This window comes from Stylophora pistillata, chromosome 8 (genome assembly GCF_964205215.1).
Source record: "Stylophora pistillata chromosome 8, jaStyPist1.2, whole genome shotgun sequence".
NCBI classification, from domain to species: Eukaryota; Metazoa; Cnidaria; class Anthozoa; order Scleractinia; family Pocilloporidae; genus Stylophora; species Stylophora pistillata.
In genome coordinates, this window is record NC_142526.1 from 23,628,368 (window position 1) to 23,651,047 (window position 22,680).

General features: G+C 39.4%; 3 protein-coding genes across 6 annotated transcripts in view; 2 read left to right on the forward strand and 1 right to left on the reverse strand.

Moving 5' to 3' along the window:
• Positions 1–5,501, reverse strand: part of LOC111335569 (metabotropic glutamate receptor 4) — a 15,326-nt gene extending 9,825 nt beyond the window's left edge. For both annotated transcript variants that reach the window (XM_022941504.2, XM_088731330.1), the window contains exons 1-3: positions 4,056–5,501; positions 1,304–1,634; positions 550–1,012 (exon numbers count right to left, since the gene is read on the reverse strand). In XM_022941504.2, the coding sequence (XP_022797239.2) occupies positions 550–1,012; positions 1,304–1,634; positions 4,056–5,323 (2,062 nt within the window). In that variant the 5' untranslated portion in view covers positions 5,324–5,501. The remainder of the gene's footprint in view (positions 1–549; positions 1,013–1,303; positions 1,635–4,055) is intronic.
• Positions 1,858–17,643, forward strand: LOC111335591 (uncharacterized). 2 transcript variants are annotated; one of them, XM_088731331.1, is made up of 10 exons: positions 1,858–2,274; positions 8,311–8,371; positions 9,062–9,091; positions 9,596–9,667; positions 10,476–10,577; positions 11,252–11,364; positions 12,576–12,682; positions 13,303–13,573; positions 14,071–15,519; positions 16,683–17,643. In XM_088731331.1, the coding sequence occupies exons 1-10, from the start codon at positions 2,263–2,265 to the stop codon at positions 16,917–16,919; spliced, it is 2,454 nt and encodes an 817-aa protein (XP_088587457.1). In that variant the 5' UTR covers positions 1,858–2,262; the 3' UTR covers positions 16,920–17,643. The 2 variants fall into 2 exon arrangements, with proteins under 2 accessions (XP_088587457.1, XP_022797270.2); XM_022941535.2 differs by lacking the exon at positions 1,858–2,274 and adding an exon at positions 7,830–8,177.
• A 709-nt stretch (positions 17,644–18,352) lies between these two features.
• LOC111335589 (dynein light chain Tctex-type 5-B-like) lies at positions 18,353–21,900 on the forward strand. 2 transcript variants are annotated; one of them, XM_022941534.2, is made up of 3 exons: positions 18,353–18,942; positions 20,046–20,404; positions 20,899–21,900. In XM_022941534.2, the coding sequence occupies exons 2-3, from the start codon at positions 20,063–20,065 to the stop codon at positions 21,205–21,207; spliced, it is 651 nt and encodes a 216-aa protein (XP_022797269.2). In that variant the 5' UTR covers positions 18,353–18,942; positions 20,046–20,062; the 3' UTR covers positions 21,208–21,900. The 2 variants fall into 2 exon arrangements, with proteins under 2 accessions (XP_022797269.2, XP_088587476.1); XM_088731350.1 differs by lacking the exon at positions 18,353–18,942 and having other exon boundaries at positions 20,039–20,404.
• The last annotated feature ends 780 nt before the right edge of the window (positions 21,901–22,680 follow it).

The window sequence follows — 22,680 nt, forward strand, 5'->3', positions numbered from 1 at the left end:
CGGTTTCACGTAAACGCCGTGCTTATATGTCAAACCTCTACCACTGGGAACTGAAGATTCGGTTTCCCGTGGTCTTCCGTGATCAGTGAGGTCAAAATCCCAACTCTGAGGTAGTGCGTTAATGTAAAAATCTCTACTTAACGGGGGTCCTCATAGTCAAGTCCACGTGGGTATTTCCGCCCCTCCCATCCTGTGGCAATCTATTGATAAGTGCATTAGTCTAAGAAGTATCTCCTTTATCTCCCTCTCTTAGGTTCTGATCGAGCAGGAAAATCAATTAGCTGTTACAGGACCACGTAAACTCTCCGATTTAACCACCAGTCCAACAACAAGGAGCTTAGAAAAAGATTAAAAAGGTCACACACTACTACTGTACATGTTACAAACAACCAGCCTTCTAAAATTTCTCTTCTGGTTTTATTTTAAAAACTACCAAGCCTTTTCTTGGTTTCTAAAGATAACAACGTATTTGGCTTTGCCTCCCATAGGAGGCAGTAACCACACAAAAACCGGAGAAAAAAGACATTTTATGGAAGTGATATAACATACCTTTCCTCATTGCATTTTTACTAAATATCCGGTGTATCCGGTTTGTCTTGATCAGAAGTGTCCCGACCACGATACAGAACCCGATACTAAACAAGAAAAGCACGACTTGGCATAAAGTTTTTGTTCTTTCCAGCAAAATCAAAGCGGCAGTCAGATAACCCAAAGATATTCCAAAAAGCATAATGTAGCTCAGGACTTTGCTGGACGCACGCACCACGTGTGAGTGGCCATGACGAAGGAAAACAATCGTGATAGACAACATGCACAGAGCACCGAGCGCTGCGACCACGCCCACCGATATGCCGGCTGGGTCACTCAACTTGATGGTAGTTGGAATTATGGGTAAACAACCAGTGCGGTTTGCATTTGGCCAATAGCGAGGAGGACAGCGTTTACATGAGCCGTTCACAGGATTGTGAGAAATCTCATTGGTGGAACATGGAGCACACTTCCAACAGCAGCTCTGAGAGAAACAAAAATCATAAAACATTTTTTTTGCCGTAGTGTAATTTACGCCTGAAATCTTTCCGTTGGCACGGGCCAGTAAGGGTAATATAAGTGTATATGTAACGAACTTTGTCATAACAGAAATCGGACGAATTCAGAAAAATGATATAGCTGTCGAATTGAGAAGGAAGCAGAGAGAGAAGAAAGTGAATGAATTACGTTATTGTCCCTTACTTTTCGGCCAAGAAGCCGGGTAAACATGGCTGAAACATCTTTAAAAAGGTTTAAATGGTACGGAATAACCGACCTGGTAACGTTCATCTAAAATCATCCAATGTCCTGGTGGGCACTGCTGACCACAAAATGAAGTGGGCTCAACGGTACTGTTGAATACCTTTCTCCATAACGTTCTCAGTTTTGTCAAATTCAATTCAAGAAATGACTCATTTACGGGGAGATCAACCACCTTTGACGTATTAGAGATCCAGTTCCCGATTGTTTCCCATTGTTCTGTCTCAGTGTTGACCACTGTGATGTCATAAGCACCCAAGCCGTTGCCATCAGCGTCGAAAGAAACTTGATCGCGCGACAAGCCTGGGAACTTGACATTTTGAATGCTTTTGAGAAAACCGTCATTCCTAAGGCAATAAAGATCGAGTTTACAGCTACATGCTGAATAATTTAGACTAAGAAACCTATCGCCTGGTGAGGAAGAGGGGGGATAGGGAAGGAGGAATAGGAGAGGGGGGGATAGGGGAAGGGGATAGGGGGATCTAATGTACCCCCTCATTTGCATTCAGTTTTCTATAGTCCCCCTCTTTACTCTTTTTGAGACGACTGATCGCACCTCCATTCTCCCTGACAACCATGTAATCCCCAAAATCCTCCGTCCCCTTGTCCTCCAGGCTTTAATAATGACTATAATGACAAGCGTCTTGTTCTTAATGTTCTATCGTTTCTGATATTATCGTAGTTGACCGTACTTGAGGAATTAATCAAATCTTGAAAGATTTAAGTGTAATGTTGAAGTGGAAAATTTTGTGCCAAGAGTCAACAAATGTAAAGTTCCCGTATGCGGGGTGCAAAGTACGTCAGGGCAACATTTATTTAGAGGACGAAAAAAATACACATGACTGTAATTTATTTGCATTAGAACGTTTCAATGCCTTCATAAAGGATACGGTTCTCTTTCTCTGTCATATGCTATTGTGGATTCACTCGCCTGTTCCTCGGAAGTCCACCACATTTTGACTACTGTGACGACGAATGTCGTTGTCGGTAAGAGTACAGCCCACGTTAAACTATTATTGATTCGTTAATATTTAGTGTTTTTTTCGTAACTGATGTAGCACAGGTTCTTTTAGATGATAGTTTCGCTATACGCATGTTCAGATTGTATCAGGATTTTTATATCATGACTACAAGATTGATTGACTCATCCTAAATAATTTTTTTACTTTGAATGTCTCGTCTGAGTATAGTTGAAATAAATGGAATGCGACAAAAAAGTTTCAAATCGATGCCTTTTCCAAATCGTCAATTTATCAGTCGATTTTCTGGAACATAACTTGATGATGACGTTTTCAGCAAAAAAGAAAATTTGTTCCAAGAAAATACCAACTCAAACCTTTTAACTAATGATCAAAGAGTTAATTTGCACTTTGAACAAATGAAAACGATACTCCAGCTAAATAGATTGCTTTGGAAGCAAGTCATAAGGAATGATGTATTTTGCTCGCCCTATAGTGTCATTTGGTTACCGATAATGCCACCTGCTCATAATTGTTTTAAGCTCTAAAAATTTACATACGATTCGGAAAGAAAGACGTATGACACTCAGGTAAATTCATAAAATGGTTTTATCATTCCAGCTGTGTACAAGCTGCTCATGACTGATGTCGACATTTTCAAAAACTTGACCAACACATTTGAATGTAATTTGTATTACTTCGTTGAGATCTATATTTGTGTGTAAATTTAGAGGGTCAAAAAAAGACAGCTGAAGGATTGATATGAAACCGTTTTTCATGAGCACTAATGCAACATAAACATAAACATTATACTAGAAAGCTTTTCACACATTGCTGTTTGCAATGGCGGCGCGGTGCTTCTGGAAGGTTTTCTATTTGTTGAACTTAACTCATCATTTGTTTTTACTAATTCATCTCAATCAATCCTTATTCCAATTTCGTCTTTACGGGATTTGGGAGGAAAGGCAGACCTGTTTTCCTGTGATTAAAAAGGAAATTTGACGGTATAAACAATATTACGATTTTTTTAAAAGATTCCATTTCGTTCGACCAAAGTTAGAATTTTAATCATGTGAACTTAAGGAGAACTTATTATTTTGGTGCTTTAATTTGGCTCAAAGAGGTTTTCAGGCCCTAATGATAGCTTTAGCCAACATTTTCCAGTTAAACGGAAAATTCATGTAGTGATACATACAAAGTATCGCGCTACAATGTATATCGCAACAATTTCCCAGTCGTAAATTGTGTTAAAAAATTTCATTTAATAGTGGCTTTGCATTTTTAACCAAATTTTGTAATTGAAGGCATCGTTTAATTAACAGGCAGCGTTCGTTTATCAAATGCAAATATTTTTTACCAGAGCTATGTAGAGACAGGTAGTTTAAGTAAAGGAACATTTTTAAGTTTCGTTCACTGAAAAATGATCTGTCGGAAGTCACTAATGGCTCATGTGTATAGTTGTTTCGTTTAGAATTTTCCTTTCTTAATAGAAGACTAGAGCATTTCTAAGTTTTAACGCCTTATCATTTTTCGATAACTAAATCAATTTGACTCGATATAGTAGAGCAGCAGACTAATGCACATTTTCAAATGTAACGGATTGCCACTTGGAAAAAAAAAAAGATTTCTTTTATATGAAAATTCTTCAGTAGCTGAGGCTAACCTGTCCTATTTTACAATTTAAACCGCTCTCCTTCAGTTGTTCATGAGCGAGACACGGTTTCTGACTCCTTTAGGATGAAAAATTCTAGGTCTTAATTCATACAAAATTTCTAGGCTCAAAACTTCAAAGACTTTGTCAATGCTTACCTGTTCAAACTTGGAAATTCGTCAGTGGAATATCTACAGCTTCTCGCTTGCGTGCAATTCAGAAGGTTGTGAAGACCATGCGCCGTTGCATACACCGCATCAATAACGTATGGAACATAAGTAGACAGTTCTAAAGGGGGTTTCAAATAACATTTTTTAAACTCGTGAAACCATGGAAATTGTTTCAGTTTTCCTGTTTCCAATACCTTTTGAAAAAAGTCTTCAAAGTCCTTTGTCCTTCCCTTACGTGGTACAACACCAACAATGCGTCGCAACATTTGGGGTGAACTGTTAAACCTGTTTAGACGCCCAGTAAAGTGATCGGTGGCAATAAAAACATAATCTGTCATGTTGAGTTTGTCGAAGTGGCTCAAGATAAACTCGGTGTCTCCCACTGTTGTAAAAAGAAGCACCGCTTTAGCTTTCGCGTTTTCATTCTCTTGCATCTTCCCGAGGAAACTCACGATATCACGGGATTTTGATTGTTGTGTAAAAGCTCTTTTTATTGCCAGACAAATTTTCGCGCCAGTGGACGCTGAGAGGACATGGTCGAAAGTCTCGAATGCTGATCGCCCATAGTCTGTGTCTGAATACAAAACGTGGACAAAATTCCATTTTAACTCACGTAAAAAATCGATGACAGCTCTTGCCATCAGGGTATCTGAGGAAATCGTTCGAAGGAAATACTTGAAACGAATTCTGTTGCTAAGGAGTCTACTCGATGAGGAATAGCTCACAACAGGGACATAAAACAGCCCTGCGAAATTGGCCACCGCCATTGCTACATCGGTGGAGCCCAGACCAACAATTGCGACTGTTCTCGGATCGTGAACGACGTCTGGGTGCAGTGTTTTCTCGCACATCATATCCTCCATGTTATTTCTGACAAAACTGAAATTTAAGCACTTTCTGATCGCAGAGTCAACGCTGCTACAAGTGTCTTTGATGTCTGCCCCAATGGGAATTCCTGGAAGAATCTTCGAGTCGTTATTGATTTGTTCCAGAGCGTACAACATGGCCAGAGCTTGCTCGAAGCCGCGGGTATTGAATTTCCCTTGGCACTGCTTTAATGTGCTGTTGTTCTGCGGAGCGTAATGTATGGGAAACAAACCCGCAAAAATTAGACTCCCATTCATGTAAAATTCGTTATGTTTAAAAGTTGCGATTGCGAGATAAGATTCCACTTTTCCTGTGGCCAGTTGTAGTATGAAGCAATACAATTGAGAGAGAAAATAAACGAAGTCCATAAGCACGCAGAAGTGTCTCATCTTAGAATTGTATCTCAAAATAGCCAAAATTTGTCAAGTTACGTTTCAGATGGAGCTCAAACTGAAGTTTGTGGTGTACTCAGTTCGCCAGGTGTTAAAACATCCAAGCAATATTATCTCAACGAAATTGACAGCGATAAGCTTTTTACAATATCTAGCCTCTTATTCGCTGGTTATGTTTCAAGTTCTTTGTATTAAATCATGCGCTTAAATCGAAAATATGAAATTTTCATTCCTGCTGTGATAATTTTGCTAAAACAAGGACAATTTTGGGTAGAAAGTGACAAGTAACTTGACGTTAGCAGTGACAAGGATTCAAATGGAAATTTATGGCTCTAAATTTACGCAAGACCATAAGCAATGTTCTATTTTTTTCCAACTAACTGATATAAGTGCACGATTCAGTTATCCCACCGTATTCAGTATGAAAACAAACCCAGACGTCTACTAGTGAAAACTATTCCTTGTTTTCAGAGGCTTTGCAAAATGGAGATCAAATTTTCACGTGGCCGTTTTAATTGCTATTTTCACTGGCCAATGTTGTTCTTCCTTTCAAAGGAAAACAAATGATCCTCCTCATATGTTTATACAAGCTAATGTTATGCCACAGTCCCACTGGTACAACTATTTGTAGGCAAATTTGTTTATTAAAAATACAGCTCGATTGTCAGTCATTCGATGGGGTAATAAAAAAAAAAATCATTAAAATGGCACTTTCTTTTCCACTCCATTCGGAAACAATTAGTTTACCTTGTAAGTTCTCTCTTCATGACATCACTCACAGGAAAAACATCACTGTCGAAAAATTCAAGTCACTGGAGGCCTAGAAGGTAATTTACATCACTTTTAAAATGAACAGCGAACCCTTTTTCCCTCGTGCGATCGAATTTCATATGAATTTGTCTATTCGTGTCTATTCGCATTTTCGGAGAAAAAATGACCCTAAGCTTTGTATTATTCTACACAACCAAGCAATTATTCAGAAAAAAAAAAAAGATTTATCCAGAATGGCTTCAATTCTTTGATATATTTCCCTAATTACGTTGTAAAATATTTTGTTCTCCATCAAGCATCATCTGTAAATGATTTCAATCAAAATCTCTTTGCGTTTCAAACGGCTAATTATGAGTTAACAGCAGAAAGTTTGCAATCTTTCCGATTGCGAAGAATATTAAAATTGTACGAGTGCGGTATATGATCAGTTATTGCTTTATCACTACAGTTAGGAAAGCAAATTTAAGATATCTCGTTAGATCTCCTATACGATCAGTATGCCCTCTACCTTCTCATTTGAGAACGCCAGAGAATTCTGGGAACAAAAAATGAGTATGAGGTAGACAGTGCGTCAGTTTGATGCAAAGAAAGCGAGACTCCGTTATAGTTTTGCTTCACTTCAATTGTGATCGGTAAAGGAGGCTCGCGCTATATTCTCTTTACTCTCTTGACTTAACCTCGTTCCCAGGGTCTCTCATCTTCCCGTCCCCTGGAAACGAGGTTGCCTTTGACCTTGATGTTTGAATTAGAGGAGATGCTTCTGGGAGAAATAAGATGTTTATCACCCTTAAGGGTTGGAGGGTTAAAATTCCTCAAAATTTCCTTTTATAACTTTCTCCCAAAAGCATCACCTCTAATTCAAATCATGATCAAGGTCAAAAGAATAAAGGAAAAGGTCGCCAATAAAAGGAGCTCTTAATTGCTGAATAAATTCTCCCTGTAAGTACCATAGGAAAAGTTAGAGAAGAGTATGGAGAACTCGCACACTGGTCATGAGAGTGTAGAGGTTTATTGAATTGTACATCACTTGGCATCTCTTGAGAGCTTAAGGTAATGACCAACTGAGGAATGAAGCAGGCTGTACCATGATCACACAATGGAATCCGCCATCACGTTGCTTCCCCATATCCTTCCTTTTCCTCTATGATCAACATTTTCTATGTCACCTAGAGATTATTACCGATCAAAGTCATGATACGCAAAGGGAATTCATGAGGTATAGATCTTCTCAAAAACTCCCATAAATAAGCTTTTAAATCGCATTGAAATCGAGGAGTTGAATATATGTTATGTTTGGTAACTCTACCTCTTCCCTCGAGCGAAAGTTATTACTTTCTTGTAAATCCAGCTAAAATTATCACTAACAACCGCTTCATAGTTGTTTCCTTGCTTGGAATTGGTCAGCTCAACGAAAACAACAGTGACGACAAAAAGAAAAGGAAAACGAAAAATGGAGTTTGGTGATAACGATAATGATTGAGAACTGATCTCATGGCTACTCATCCAATCAAAATACTGGAATCTGAGAAAACCGAGCTTACGTACAGTGGAGCCTAGTGAAAACCCTAGTAAAACCCTTAAAAATGTGTCCCTCTGTCTCTGTTTCCTCTATTTTCCTCTCTCTTTTTGTGTGCGCTTACTAACAATCCTACGTGGCCCGTGGCCGCTTGAACAGAAACAGCTTGATCGACCCCCTTGATCGACCCCCTTGGCTCTTATGCTGGTCAGCAGTTTCCCTTAAAAAATAGGGTTTCGGATTGGTAGCGGTGGAAGCGGTGGAGAGTTTCGTGGAGTACTATTTTGTCCTTCAGTCCAAGATATCTCCAACTGCACTACAGACAGTGGGTATACTGCTACGGGGCGTCTTCTACACGATCAATGAGGTGTTTAATGCATATTCCACACACAGTTGGCTATGACGTTTCATGTCGGTTCATCGAGTATTCTGAGTACCTTAGACCCAGATTTAATAGAAGATGGAAGAGCTGACATTTACAAATGGAGTGAAACTAGACGGTCCAAAAGAAAAGGAATTGAAGGGAGACTCTACCAATTTAAGAAACTGTTCATTGATAAAAGTGTAAGCACAATTTGTTATTTCTTTGCAAGCTTGTTCGATTCGTAGGTATTTAAACTACCTGCTTGGACAAGTTACCTACATTGCTATATTAAATTGCGTTTTCGAACCTTTTCAATAAAATTTCATTTTGCAGATTTTACGCACTTTTGTATATAACCTTACAGTTATCCTTTTTCTTCAAATGGTTTTAGCAGGTGAGGATACATACTAGTGGTAATTTTCTATTCTTTCTCTCATCCAGAAGGTTATCATGTACATCGCGTTCATATGAGTTGTACAGTTATAGAGACCATAAAACACTGAAGTGTGTTAAGACTGAGTTATGAGTGATGTGCACAAAGGAATGAATGAAGGAACTAGAATTTACGAGTCCTCTCTCAGTCAACCTTTCACGGAGCCTGATGCATGATGATGATGATGATGATGAATTGATCATTAATGAGATCATAAAACGATCATATTTGTTGAAGAGTAATTGCGCTGAAATTCTTGATTCTCGGTCAAACTTACCATAACAGCTGAACTATGTCCCAAGGGGGTGAAAAGGTTCCAAACTCTTAGGGGGAGTGGTAGGGTAAGATTTCCAAGCTTACACATCAGCTAAGTGCCTCCCAAGCTTAAACCTATCCTGGTCTCTACATGTGTGGACAGAAGTGACTAGGGTTATTGCCACCATGGGGGAGGAAAAATTAAATTTAGGTTACCTTCTTGAATTTCATCAGGTCTCCCAAACTGCTCACCATTGCACATTTGTGTACCTAGTGAAGAGACACTGTATTGTAAAGTGTGAAGCCGCTTTTATACTAAAATAATGAGACAGATTTTATTTCTCATTTATACATGGACCATTTCATTAATTGATAGTTGTTATGTTTCCTTTATAGCACTTGGAACATTTATGTGTCAGAAGTTAAGTAAGTATTTAAAAGGATTATCTTTTGCCTCCCTTGTTTTCTCCTTGACGGACATTTCATGTGTTATTTATTTCTCAGCAACCTCTTCCCCAGCATTTTTTAAAATTGTATGATCAGATTCCAGTGGAATAAGCAAGTGTTGATATAAAAGCTTCTCAAAATTATCTTTTATGAAACATTTTTAGGGGTAAGAGAAGTAGGCTTCCAAACCATTATGTGTAAATACTCATTTTTAAAATTATGAAATAAATGTCTATTTAAATCTGAGTTAATTTTGTTTCAAGAAAATGTACACTTAGCTGGGGTTACCACAAGCATTTTGTATGCTTCCAACTTTCAGTTCGTTAGAAAACAGTAATTTATACTTATGATACCTCACAAAAATTCAGTGTAAGGTAATTTGTCAGTAAAATGAATTCAGGTCCCCCGTGTCCATGGTAAATACGCTTTGGTACTCTAGTTTACTAAGTTAAACTCACCTTTCTTGTTATATTCAATTTCCAGGACTTGACTTTGATGTGCACATGAGTATTTTTGTTTCACCAATTGTGTTCCCTTTGGCCTTTTCCATTAATGGTATGTTACAAGAATATTATTTACAACATTTAAAAAAAAAATTAAATTGAAGCTCCCCCTTAGGGGCTTTTCAGCCTCAATGTAGAATAGCTAAGTGTTTAAAAATCCCCACTGGCAGGAGGCAGACCAGTCGGCTATTTACAGAGCGCAGCCGAGGAGTTGAACCAGGGGCAACTGGGAACAAATCCAGTGAGTGGCAGGGTGGAGGACTTGAACCCAGGACACCTGATTACACGTCCAGCACCCTAATCACTCGGTCACACCGCATTCTCTTGCTAAACAACATTCTCTTGCTAAACAAGTGATGTCCCTATTATTATCTGTAACTTACATCACGACAGTTTCCACCGTTATCTACTAGTACCAGCATGGATTTAAAATAGTTCTAATTAAAATGAATCACGTAGTTTAAACTTTTGACCCCTAAAAGTGACTAGTATCTAATTTCTCCTTACAATATCAACCCTAAATCACTCATTATGGACACAGGAATTAAGAAAATGATTGTTAAGCAAATTCTCCTTGTAAGCACATTGGGAAATGTATAGAGAACAGTTTGGAGAATGTGTATTTATTCCAATGCTGAGGTGTAATGGGGTACATGCAAGGGTTAATTTATTTCCAAAGTGTCTTGGTGTTTAGTTGCAAGTTGACAGTTGTATACTGTATTCGGTAAAGCAAGTCATTCTAAACTAAGAATTTCTGAGATTCAAATCTGTGTGAGGATTGAGAATGTTTTCTCTGTTACTCCCTTACCAGTGACAGATTTCCATCATCTTTACTTTAAAATTACCATCATTTCTTTCAGCTGATTTCCAGCGGCGTGAGAGAGTTCTTGAAGACCTAGCACAGTTCAAAGGTGCTCTCTTGATATTGTTTTTCTGCCACAGGGATTGGCTTCAATCAGCAGGTAATTGTGATTGTTTGATAGAGAGGAACAATATGAATAGCCACAACTACTAATGGTTATTTCTGTAGGTAGTAATTTGATCAGTGAGCAGGTCAAATTTCCTTGCCTGTAATGGATAGAAGAATGATTTAATTCATTTCATTTGCAAAGCACTTTCTTTCTGCTTGAATTTATGGCCCAAGGGCAAAGCATGCAAGTGATAAATCCAAGTGTAAAAAGAAAAAGGTTCGTAACTTACAGTATGGACAGAGAAAACAACGTTTTGAGTTTAGGGAGCCACACAGTGAAACAACTTAGAGGGAGGTAGTGGTATTATCAGCAGCATGTTGTTTTAGGAAATGGTCTGGATTAAAGTTCTTTCTAGCCCACTTCTCAGTATGGATAAGTGAGAAATTAAGTCCAGTTGCTAAAACGTATTTACTTAATGGATAAATCCTCGTAAATTAGTCCCAAATATTAACATGATTTTATGCAAAGAGATAGAATCCTTTCCAGTTGTATTGAAGTGAGACAGGCCTTAAAAATAATTGTAAACCAATCATATATTCTTTTATGACAATATTTTGCATACAACTCTTTGATCAGAAGCATTTTCCCTCACTACTTCTTACCATTACTGTGTTTGCTCTCAATGACAGTGTTTAATTTATTGATATTTATTTCTTTAACTTCAGGTTTACCCAAAGACTTTTTAAAAACAGTAAATAACAAGTTGAAAGGTTTGGTGTTGAATATCAAGGAATATTTATTAACTGAGAAGCACATGAGGAGGAACTTTATTCTCTCAGTAAGTTATACGATGAACATATGTATCTTATTAACCAAGAATGAGGGCCGTACTGGGAGAATATCGGCATGAGGTCCGTACAAAAAAGACCAAGGGCCAATTTTCTTCCAGTACGATCCCGAGCAAGCTTGGTTAATAAAAGAGTTATTACACGACTGAAGTTCAAAGGGATACAAGTGCGGTATCATGTGGGACCATTCGGGACAGTGCCCGGTCCAATACTGAGAGAATATTGACCGGCAATAGAGCATTTTGATTGGTTGATTTTAGTTATTGGCCCTCTGACTTCCCGAGTCGTGTAATAAATGAAGTTCATATATTTTGAACTGCGGTTATAGATATGTATGATGCACGATCCTCACAGTAGAGAGTGCTATTTATGCAATAGCGAAAATCAGACCTGAAAAAAAAAATCAGGCCTGTACGGGATTCGAACCACTGACCTCTGCAATACTAGTGCAGCGCTCTACCAATTGAGCTAACAAGCCAACTGGGAGCAGGCCGTTAAGTTGATTCAAAATATATGAACTTCATATATTCATTGTATCTGATTTATCATCACGGGTTTATTACGAATCAACTTAACAGCCTGCTCCCAGTTGGCTTGTTAGCTCAATTGGTAGAGGGCTGCACTAATATCGCAGAGGTCAGTGGTTCGAATCCCGTACAGGCCCGATTTTTTTCAGGTCTGATTTTCGCTATTGCATAAATAGCGCTCTCTACTGTGAGGATCGTGCATCCTATGTATCAGTAAGTTATGTTTGCCTTTTACTTTTAACTTCACTGTAGAAAGTGTAGATTGTTGTTTGAATAGTGGTATTTTCATTGTTTCTTGTCTCATGCCACCAAGATCAAAGCAGTTTTTAAATTCCTCTTTGGGAAATACCCCTAATAACTATGTTCTATGTTCTTTCTATGTATATGTGCACGATATGTGTTCATATGTTCTTTCTATCTTGTCCTTTGGTGTATGTTTTTAAAAAAAATTATCATTTTATGCACAAGATCTGAAACATCAAAACAAATTGTAGCTTTGTACATTATCTCATAGTGCTCATCAGCAAAATGAGCTCAGCATGTTTACATGGTTCCTTTTTTATTGTCGCATGCCAACAAATGGTTGAGTTTAAGAGGTGATTATTCAAAACATGCCATTTCTGTTTACATGGAACCTTCTTGGAAAAATCTTACTTAGATGTGGAAATTTTCAGGTTATTTATGAAGATTTGAGTGACATAAGCCAGTTGAATGACAAGATGAGAGTTTCAAGTCTGCCACACAATGAGCCTTTAATAACCAGACTAATTCATTATCACAAGTAAGTCTTTAAAAATAAATAGTAACACTGTTTTTAGTTAGAATTATTAACAACTTACAAATTCAATATCATTGGGCCTTTAATGACCAGACTAATTCACTAATTATCACTAGTAAGTCTGTAGAAAATAAATAGTAACACTATTTCTCGCTTAGAAGTATTAGCAACTCACATATTCAATATCATTGATTGTTTTTTAACGAGGGAAAAGCGCTCAAAAAGCTTGGTGGGGAAGTATGCCCATTGGTTTCATTTTTATTAAGAAATAGAATTTTGTGTTATTCAATTCTGCCTTTAATCTAACTGAGCCTTTAAGCAACAAATCGGATTCACACTAGGCAGTTGTTCAATTTTGAAATCTCTCTTATGATTACAGACAAAGTTGGATTCCAGTCGGTCCAATTAACATTAATTATCGATTACAAGACTTGTGTGAAGTGTAGTTCACATTGTCCTACCGGTTTTTAAATTAGAACACGGATGACCAATCACATTCGAGAAATTTAATACAGGTTGGACTAAATAAGGCCTTTTCTGACATATTCATTCCAACCTTATTGTGCAAGGCATGATAAATTATTTTTCTCAATTGTGACGCTCTTTCAACTTACCATCCTCAGCCTCATGTGTCACGCATTTGAAAGACTGCGCGTGATAAGGGAATACCGATCTCCACGGACCATCCGCTCGTTCACAAAAGTATTTATCTTCCTTATGCCCATCGTTCTCTCTCCGTACTATGTTCATATGGGTATCAAGTCAGGTAACACGTGGAGCCCGTATTACATTGCTGTGTTGACATCGTTCATATTTGGAACATTACAAGGAGTTCAAGATGTCTTAGATGATCCGTTTGACGGCATTAGCGAGGATGATATCAACCTTGGACCGGTAAGAATACCAGTTCAAGTTCTCTTTTTAGGGTGCTCATCGCCTTTTGAGCTATTGGTAGAATAATTCTCAAATAATCGTCGAAATAAATAGAGGTGTGCATTGACATTAACGGACAAAAGCCGATGACAACAGTGTGGGATACCGCAGGTATCCCACACAAAAATTAGCCTGTGTACAGCCGCCCCATCCCCTCGAAAAACTCGGGGAGGGAGCTCCCTTCCCGATTTTTTCGAGGGGATGGGGCGGCTGTGTACAGGCTATACAAAAATCGGCAATTCTTCAAAGATTTTGGAACTATCTCAGAATTGGGAGTTGATGCGAAGAACACAAATCTCTCAACTTGATTTGTTTTTTCTACTTGTATAGTATGTTTTTATAATTTAGTTTTATCAACTGAATTGATAATGTAAATTGGCCACACCCTGAAGAGTTTGTAAAGCTGACGTTTCGAGCATTAGCCCTCATCATTATTATTTTTTCCCCTCTTTGATCAGCTGGAAGACTGGACGTGTCAATCGCTCCTCACAAACAGAACGATCACAGTCGGCCGCTTTACAGTGACAACAAAAGGACAGGAGAACAGGAAAATGGAGCTTAGTGATGATGATGATGACGAGGGACTTAGCCCCATGCCCACTCGTCCCGTCAAGGTGCCACACAAACGGAAGCCTATCCTTAGAAAACCGAGCTTCCGTAAAGTGGAGCACGGTGAAAACTCTGATCAGGCCCAGGCCCATCGAAACGCTTCTCTCTATCCAGCAGCCGCTTCTCGCATAGAGAACCTGACCCGTCGTGGGCTTACCGGAAGCACTACGATTCTCCCGGGGATGAAGTTAAAAAGATCGAACAGTGATACCTTGATGGCGAACGCCTCGAGCGCGTCGCTAGCCCAGGAATTTTCTAGAGCTCAAGAAGTAGACGGAAGTAAACGCGACTCAAAGAGGGTGAAATTCTCAAAAGAAACCCAGGGTTGGTGTGGTGGTGATGATGAATCTGAACACGATGACAGCATTTTAGTTTCACCTAGGAGCCTCTCCGATCCCTTAAAATACTCGCGACTGACTTGGATGTCCGATGAGAACGAGCCGTTGATCTCACTGGACAGCAGGTCTGGTTCTTCGGACATGGGAACTAGTGTTCTTAATACACCTGAGAGGGAGAGAAAGAACCTTGGTGCAGACTTCTACGAAGGACTCAGTAAGTCTCCTGGTACAAGCTTAGTCGATGGTCGTAAGTCGAAGAAACACAACAATCCACCTTTAGCAAATTTGTTTTCGGTAAATTCGGTTGAGTCTGTTGATTGTGCTGACGAACCAGTTCCTTCTCAGCCAAGTCAAAGTCAACCGATATCAATGCCTTCATCCCTACAAAACTTATTTGGTCCACCCCAAAATCAAAAGCCAGAAAAACCCCCCTCTGGTAGCAAGTCATTTTCCTCTGAAAGACCACGCCCGCCCGCTCTTCCGATATCGCCCTTGGCACGTGAAAAAGATTTATCTGGTTCTGGTTCTTTTCCTGCACCTCGGGTCAGCCGCTCGGCTCCATGTTCACCAGAACAAGGAAGAAGGAACTCCTTGCGTCAGATTTCCAACCCAATGGCCCCCTCACCTGAAAATGCAGCTGCGCTTCCCTCAAAAACTCGCCCACCGAAAGCGTCAGCAATTATTCCGCTCAGGAAAAATTCCAGCGATTCACCCTCTGGAAATTCTCGATTTTCGGTCGATACTGCATCACGGACTCCTTCGGCGGAGGAAGTAGATTCACCGTTTCCACCTTCCAGAAGGAAATTGTCATCTGGGAGTTCAAGATTTTCGGTTAGCCCTGATCCGCAGGCCCCTGTATCAAACAATTCAGCGCAAGTTGCACGGGCTCCTTTGGCATCTGAAAATTTTTCCATAGATACCCCAGCACCTTCCAAACCTGTGGATACGCCGAGATCGAGGGTGAGTGTTCTTAAGTCTACCTCAAAATGACGCATTGACCGCTTCAGAATCACTGGTAGCGTAAGCTTGGTCTATAAGCAAGTGGTGGTCGTGCCGAAGAAACTTACAATTAGGGACCGTTCATTATTTATCAGCAAATGGTCGGATTATTTTAGTTGTGTCCCTATGAATTTACCCGATCCCCCCATAAAGCTCTGCAATACTTTTACGATCCCCCGCTCATTGGCAGTTATTGACAATCAATTTTCCATAGTCTTCCCTTAATACTCTGTTGGTGAAGGTGAGGATTGATCCCCCCCTTTCCGCGTTCCTACTGAAAACCATGCAATCCCGAATTCTTCACTGCCCTCCCCCCCCCCCCCCCACGGGGATAAATATTGACTGGTCCCAAAAATATTCTGATGGCTTTCTATAAGTTTATTTTATATTAGACGAGGTCTCCTGGTGGCCTTGAATTCCCAGAAGTACAGAAATTATCGTCAGAAATATTGGAAGGGGAACATTCAAGTCCTAATTTCTGTGAGGTGCACTTGGGAACTGAAAAACTTCCTCACAAAGTAGACTCATTTCAATCTTTCAGTCTTAAGATTTAGAGGTTATCTCCCTAGATTTCTTGGTTGTATGCTGAGGGGAATTTGGCGTTATGATAAGATAAATGTCGCCTTAATCGTGATTTTCTCAATTCTTTTTACTCGTTCGTTTAAAGGTGCATTATATTGAAAACTCCGGGGAGCGAAAAGGTTTACTTTTGTCAACACGGAATTATCGAGCCACAGAAAAAATTAAGGGAATAACAGTGGTTATCTCTAGCGTTACACTGTTAAACACTTTACAGCCTAACATTTGTACGCATATTCTCCATACTGTTCTCTAAACATTTCTTAAGGTGCGTGCAAGGAGAATTTGTTTAACAATCAAGAGCTTCTTTACTTGAAGATCATTCCCTTTATTCTCCTGGCCTTATTGTGTGATTCAGGGCTGATATTGTAAGGAAAAATTAGATGCTAGTCACGGCAGCTAAGGGTTGTTACTCTGAGGGTCCAGGGGTTAGCTGTTTCAGGTATGATTTTTATCTATCCTTCCTGGATTAGAAAGGGGGACAAGCTAAGGGATTAAACATTATCCAGAAACTATGCTTCTGATAATGTTCTTTTTCCTTGCAGTTCAATGTTGCAAAAACGTCAAACAATGTTAACAGTTCTGAAAGGGAGGACAAACCCCTTGTGACGTCAAGTGTCCCAAATTATGGGGTGACGGACACCTCGCCTCCGTCGAGATTCAAAGTGAACAGTCCACAAAAAATATCACAAGACGCTGGGCAACAGAGCGAAGATGAAGGGGAGCAGGACTCGTTTCAGCTCTTAACTGTTGATGGAGATAGTACAGAGGTTTTCATTTAGTACTGTAAAGAGTCTGGTACTAGTCAAACGAGAGATAATGGCTCGATTGGGATCAAAATGGACGCCGTGGCCTGGGTAGGAAGACTAAAAAAAGTCTTCTTAAACGATGACCTTGATTTCGTTCAAAAGATGATTGGCTTGTGGTTTGTTTCACCATGACAACGTTCTTCGCTTCTTAGTGTACAGGGAACAATTCCTCAGTGGCCTCTGAGTACTTTGGTAATATCAACTAAGTTAAAATTGAAAATTAATTGGCCACCGTAGACAGTTAAAAAGCTGATGTTTTGAGCGTTAGCCCTTCGTCAGAGCGTCGTAGCGTTAGAGCCTCTGAGTACTGTTTGGTCATCACAGGGGTATACTGAAAGTTTTTTCTTTCTCCCCCCTCCCACCCCGTGGGGAGGCTCATGAGAACGTTTATAATAGTCCGCCACAAACGTTTTTACATTAATTTGAGTCGGGTTGAAATCACTCGGGTGATGAAAGTTCCAAGTTGCCTTTTTCTTGGGCGAAAAATTTGTTTACGAAACTTTTCTAAAAAGTTATGAATGCTGATTACAACAAAATTGACAGATGTTTATGCAGACATGTCTTCCGTTTTTAAGCGATAGGTAAAAGCAATGTAGGAGATATTTTTTTATACTTACGCTATTTCAAACCATTTCATTAATCTCATCAAAAGCGTGGCTATTTTATCTTGAAGTTGTAATAAAATGTAAAACTAAAAGTTAGTCCGGTCATCTGTAAGGGTCTTTAAATTACAGCCACCTTATTCCTATGGTGACTGGAAGAAAACAATGGTTTTTAACGAGAAATGTCGATATCTCTGATTGCTAATCAGTTTGTGGAGTAAAATAATACTTCCTTGATATTTCGTGATTGAGACTTTTCACGTAATCCCATAAATTGTCAGAATTTCGTGCTATAGTAAGAGACCGAAGATCAGGGGGGGTCCTCTCAGAAAAAGTAACCCGCAGCTTAGACGACTCAAGTGTAGGTCGGGAATGATCACTATTATCCGAAGGAAAATTAATTGTAAAACTTGTGTGACATGATCTTAAACTACTTTAGGAAGTGGTCATTCACCTTCCGGAGGATTGGAGTCGGAGGATTCTGGTTGTGTCACGATAAGATTTTCCAGAAATCCCTTAAAGCACTGTAATGCCCTTCTGACCTCTCCCCCCCCCCCCCTCCTTTTTTTATTGGCAGTCAAATTTTCTATATTCCCCTTTTTATAATTGGTTGGCTACGACTGATCCCCCTCTATTCCCCCTGAAAACTATGTGATACCCCCCCCAAGAAAATCCTACCCCCTCCCCACCAGGCAACAAATGATGACTGGTCTCTTATGTTACGTGTGACACATTATCCATACTTTGACGGAGGAAGCCAAGCACCTTTAGATTTAAGCTTCAGGTATACCCAGAAGTGTCATTCGCTGCGCGTTACAATGCAAATAATCTGGCCGTGATCTCTGATTTAAAACCTTTCACGTAATAATATAATAATATAATTTCAGGCCAGCACTAAGAACTTGGTCCTAAATCGAACAATTTATCCTGGTTTATATTCTTTCTTTTTTAGCTTTTTGTTTTGATTTTGTTTTTGTTTTTTCATTCTCTTTTTCCATGTCACCCTCGGTAGTTAGTGACAAGGTAAATCCTGGTTACAAAGGTGAGCAATATTCATTCTATCTGAATGCCAATTAGGGTTGCAAAAGCATTGTGGAGGCATGTTTGAACCAATTAATGGAACCGTCGGTACATTTGAGACTTGATTGAATTTAACCATTAACAACTTTTATTTGATCATAGAACAATAAGCAATTGACACACCTCCAAAATAAGAGCGGATTTAATTCTTGTTCTGTCAAACAAGAACCAGTGTTTATTTTCCGCTTATGAGAAGTTTCTTTTCGTTCGTTCCGCCGCCATATTTTCCGTCTCTCAGTGACGAACAAGAACTTCACTGTTGCGTTTTTCACTACCGCTTCTGTTGAAAAACAATTCGGCGCCTGATCTTACTGGTGAGTTACTTCGTTCTCCCGTATGGAGTAACGACAAAGGAATTTAGCTCAATATAAAGCTGACCACTACATATTCGCATGTTTCTTTGCCGATCTTGCGGTAATCTCGACCCAGTAGATGAAAAACATTATGCTCTTACATTTAAGCGTTTAAACCAGGAGACAAACTAGACCAGTCTATCACTACTTTGCCGTTCCATCAATTTTTTTAGTTTAGTTCAAGTGAAAGCCACGATAAGCTGAAATGTCAATAGCTTTGGTATTCATACCGGAGTTGCTACGAACTGAAGAAATGAGCTTGGAGAACATGGCTCTTTTTGTTTATCTTGATGTCAAACTGAATGCGCGAAGGTCGAATCATGAATTAACGATCTTCAGTGAAACAAGTTTTGGTGGTCAATCCGAGTTCAAAAAGTGAAGATTCTGTTTTTGATTCCCGACTTGGAAATTCGTTTTTCGATTATGTATATGTCCCCAACGGAAGAAAAACGACTTTCTCTGTATATTGCGTTGGAGTGAGGGGCCTTACTTTTTTTAATATGGCAATATGAAGAGGTCCACTACTAATTTTTTTATTCTAGCGTCTACAGGAACAGATTAATCGCCTTTTTTGGATTTTTTCTTGCTTTGCATGGCGAGTAGAGCAGCTGATTCGATAGCCAAGATGATCCCGCTCCTGATTAAACGCGATTACATTTAATAAGGAAACCTAAAAGATGCGCAAACTAGTCGGAATTCAAAGCTGTCACTTCGAATTCTCCACTTAAGTAGTCCCGCATATGTCAAAACTAAGAATGTATGAGAATTTTCCCTGAGAAGGACAAGAAATGAATAAATTTCTAACTTTAAAACAACGATACAAAATTAATGTTTGCTCCTGGGGGAGGAGCCGTGGGTGAGGTAGTATTCCATTTGACACCTGGGTCAGTTCACAGGCCACTCTTGTTTACATCGCAAAATCTCGTGTAAATCGGTGGACCGTGAAGACTGTGAACGCTCCTTCCGTTTTTTTCTTTTTTTGGTTTGTTTGTTTCTTTGCTTGTTTTAATTTGTGTTCCTTTTTAGTGCAGTGTTAATAAATTGAAATAATCTTGTTATGTTAGTTCTCAGTAAAGACATCATGAGTACGAGTTCTCAGGCAGAGAAAAAAAGACACAAAGTCCAAAGTGAAAGCGAGCCTATCGAGGAAGAAAACGAAACCTCAAGTCCTTCCATTTATGGCGTAGTAGCCGCTCATTCATTATCAAAGGATATCAAGCAGAAGTCACTGCATTTAATTAAAGTCAAAAAACGGCACGGGGACTGGGGACAGTTTGATTTGACGCATGCATGGTCACCGGAAGACCTGTCGAGTAACATGGGTAGTCGGCATGGTAGTGGACTAACACGAGAAACAACACTGGTTGATGATAATTTATCAATGGCCAGACCTTTCGTTATGGAACCTTTGCGAACGTTTCAGGTTTGTTAAACATTACGCCCGTGTGAAAGTTTGACCCTGCTAAGGCAACACCCTCCTGAAGGAGGATCCAGAGGAGGGTTAGAGGATTCGAACCCCCTCCCCCCCTCTAATTTGTTTAGTTGGCGATTAAGAGAGTATCTAATGAAACTGAAGGCAGTAAAGGATAAAAACGGATGAAAACCACCAGACAAAAAGGCTGTTAACTTTTAGTAACAATTCTTCTCTTTCTCTCCTTCCACTTTCTCTCTGTTCTTTACCCTTTACACCCAAACATCAGCATGCATATTCTCCATACTGTTCTCTATACATTTCCTTGGGCGCGAACATGGAGAATTTGTTTAACAATCACGAGACTGTTTAGTTGGTGATCATTTTCTTTACTCCCATGACCTTAATGTGTGATTCAGGGGTGATATTGTAATGAGAAATTAGATGCTAGTCACTGTAAGGGGTCAAAGGGTTAAAACATCTATGCCTTTTCGCTTCACTGACAGGAACACAGAGTCATACCAATTATTCAACACGTGCTAGAAACAAACCTGGCTGAACAGAAATACGACCCAATCTTCTGCAAAGATGCCACCGTTAAAATAACTGAGGAGATAAAGGAACGCGTAAAGAAATTGTGTTATCCCCGGTACAAATTTGTTTGTTACGTGATTGTGGGTGACGCCAATAGACAGGACGTGAGAGTTGTGAGCCGGTGCGCTTGGGATGCAGCGGTAGATCGTTATGCGCAGTTTGAGTATCGAAGCTTTTATCTGTACGCAGTAGGAATTGTTTATGGAATTTACTGTGAATGAGATTTGCTAATTACCTTGGGATATACGTATGACATGTTTTTCTCCCTCGCCTTTCCAGAGACAAACGCGGAACTGAAGGAATTTTTTAAATATTTTAAATGAACTGTCGGGCTTTGACGAAACATCGACTCGAGAATGTCCTCAATAAATGCCATGCACTAGCATATAAGATCAGGACTATTATGGTTCCTGGTCTTATAAATTTTTTTTAATCATATCTGTCAATCAAGTTTGATCAGAAACAATCCTGTATTAAAGACGCAACGATGTAATAAAAAACCATTAAATTTCCCAACGACACGGAGAGATAATGGAGAAAGAAACTGGGAAGAAGGTTGGAGAAAAGTCTGAGATGCCAAAGTCCGCTCTTCATTTGCTTTTGAGCCGGTTAGACTTTCGTTGATTAGTCTGCATAACAAGCGCTTATTTAGCTGTGTGTGAAGCGGGAGACATTAAGCTCGAAGCGCGAGACAAAGGAAAGAGAAAACTACGATTATCTTTCTCTTCCCCTCGCCTCGCTCCCCGCGCTCGCGTCTTGCGCTTCGTGCTTGATGTCTCTCGCTTCGTGCCTGTAACGCAGGCTATCTACTGATCGACGCGAGTTAGTTCAGCTGTGCTCGAGAAAACTCAAGTGAAGGGAGGTCTGAAAAGAAGAAAAAAAATCGATAACAAATAAACTTTTTTTGTTTGTTTGCTTGCCTGTTTGTATTACAGTTTTAAAAAATAAGCTGCAGGGTGCAGTTTTCTTCGAGAAAAAAACTGAGCATTCGCTCCTCAAAATTGCACTTTGAGAACAGCCTTGTTCCACTAACGACTAAATACAGGAATGGCTCCGACCTGTAATTGGATGATAAAAATAGTAAAAGTTAATAAGTTACATCTTAACTCCTTGCTTGTGAGTATTGTTTAGCCGTGTGTCTCGAAGCGGAACAGTGAAATATCAATGCGAGTGAGAGCACCGATGTGTCAAACAGGAAATGGCTATTTACATAACGAAGGGAAGGCAGAGCCTTTCTCGTTTGGCGAGGTCGTTCTGCGATATTACAGCGATGACTAAGTCATACACTGACTAGTTTCGCTGACTAAACTCATTTAGTCGATTCAGGCTCAGTTCAGGTGGACGATCAGAGACGGAGGGGTGTCTCGAAACTTCAGACCTCGAAACTTCAGACCCCGTGAAAAGTGATTGAGATTTATGTTTTAACGCAGTTAAAAAAAGAAAAGTGATTGAGATTTATGTTTTAACGCAGTGAATGAATATTTAGGGCCTATCCGCACTAGCGACAATTTTTCTGTCATCACCGACACTGTATAAGTGCGAATGGTTTCTCACGTCTTGAAATATCGGATCTAAATAATCAGATATTTCCAGGGGGTTCATAGTATAGTTCTCTGATTTAGGAGTATAACCATTAAAGTAGATTAAAGAAGATAATTTTATAGAAAACGTATTATACTAGTATTAACATGCAG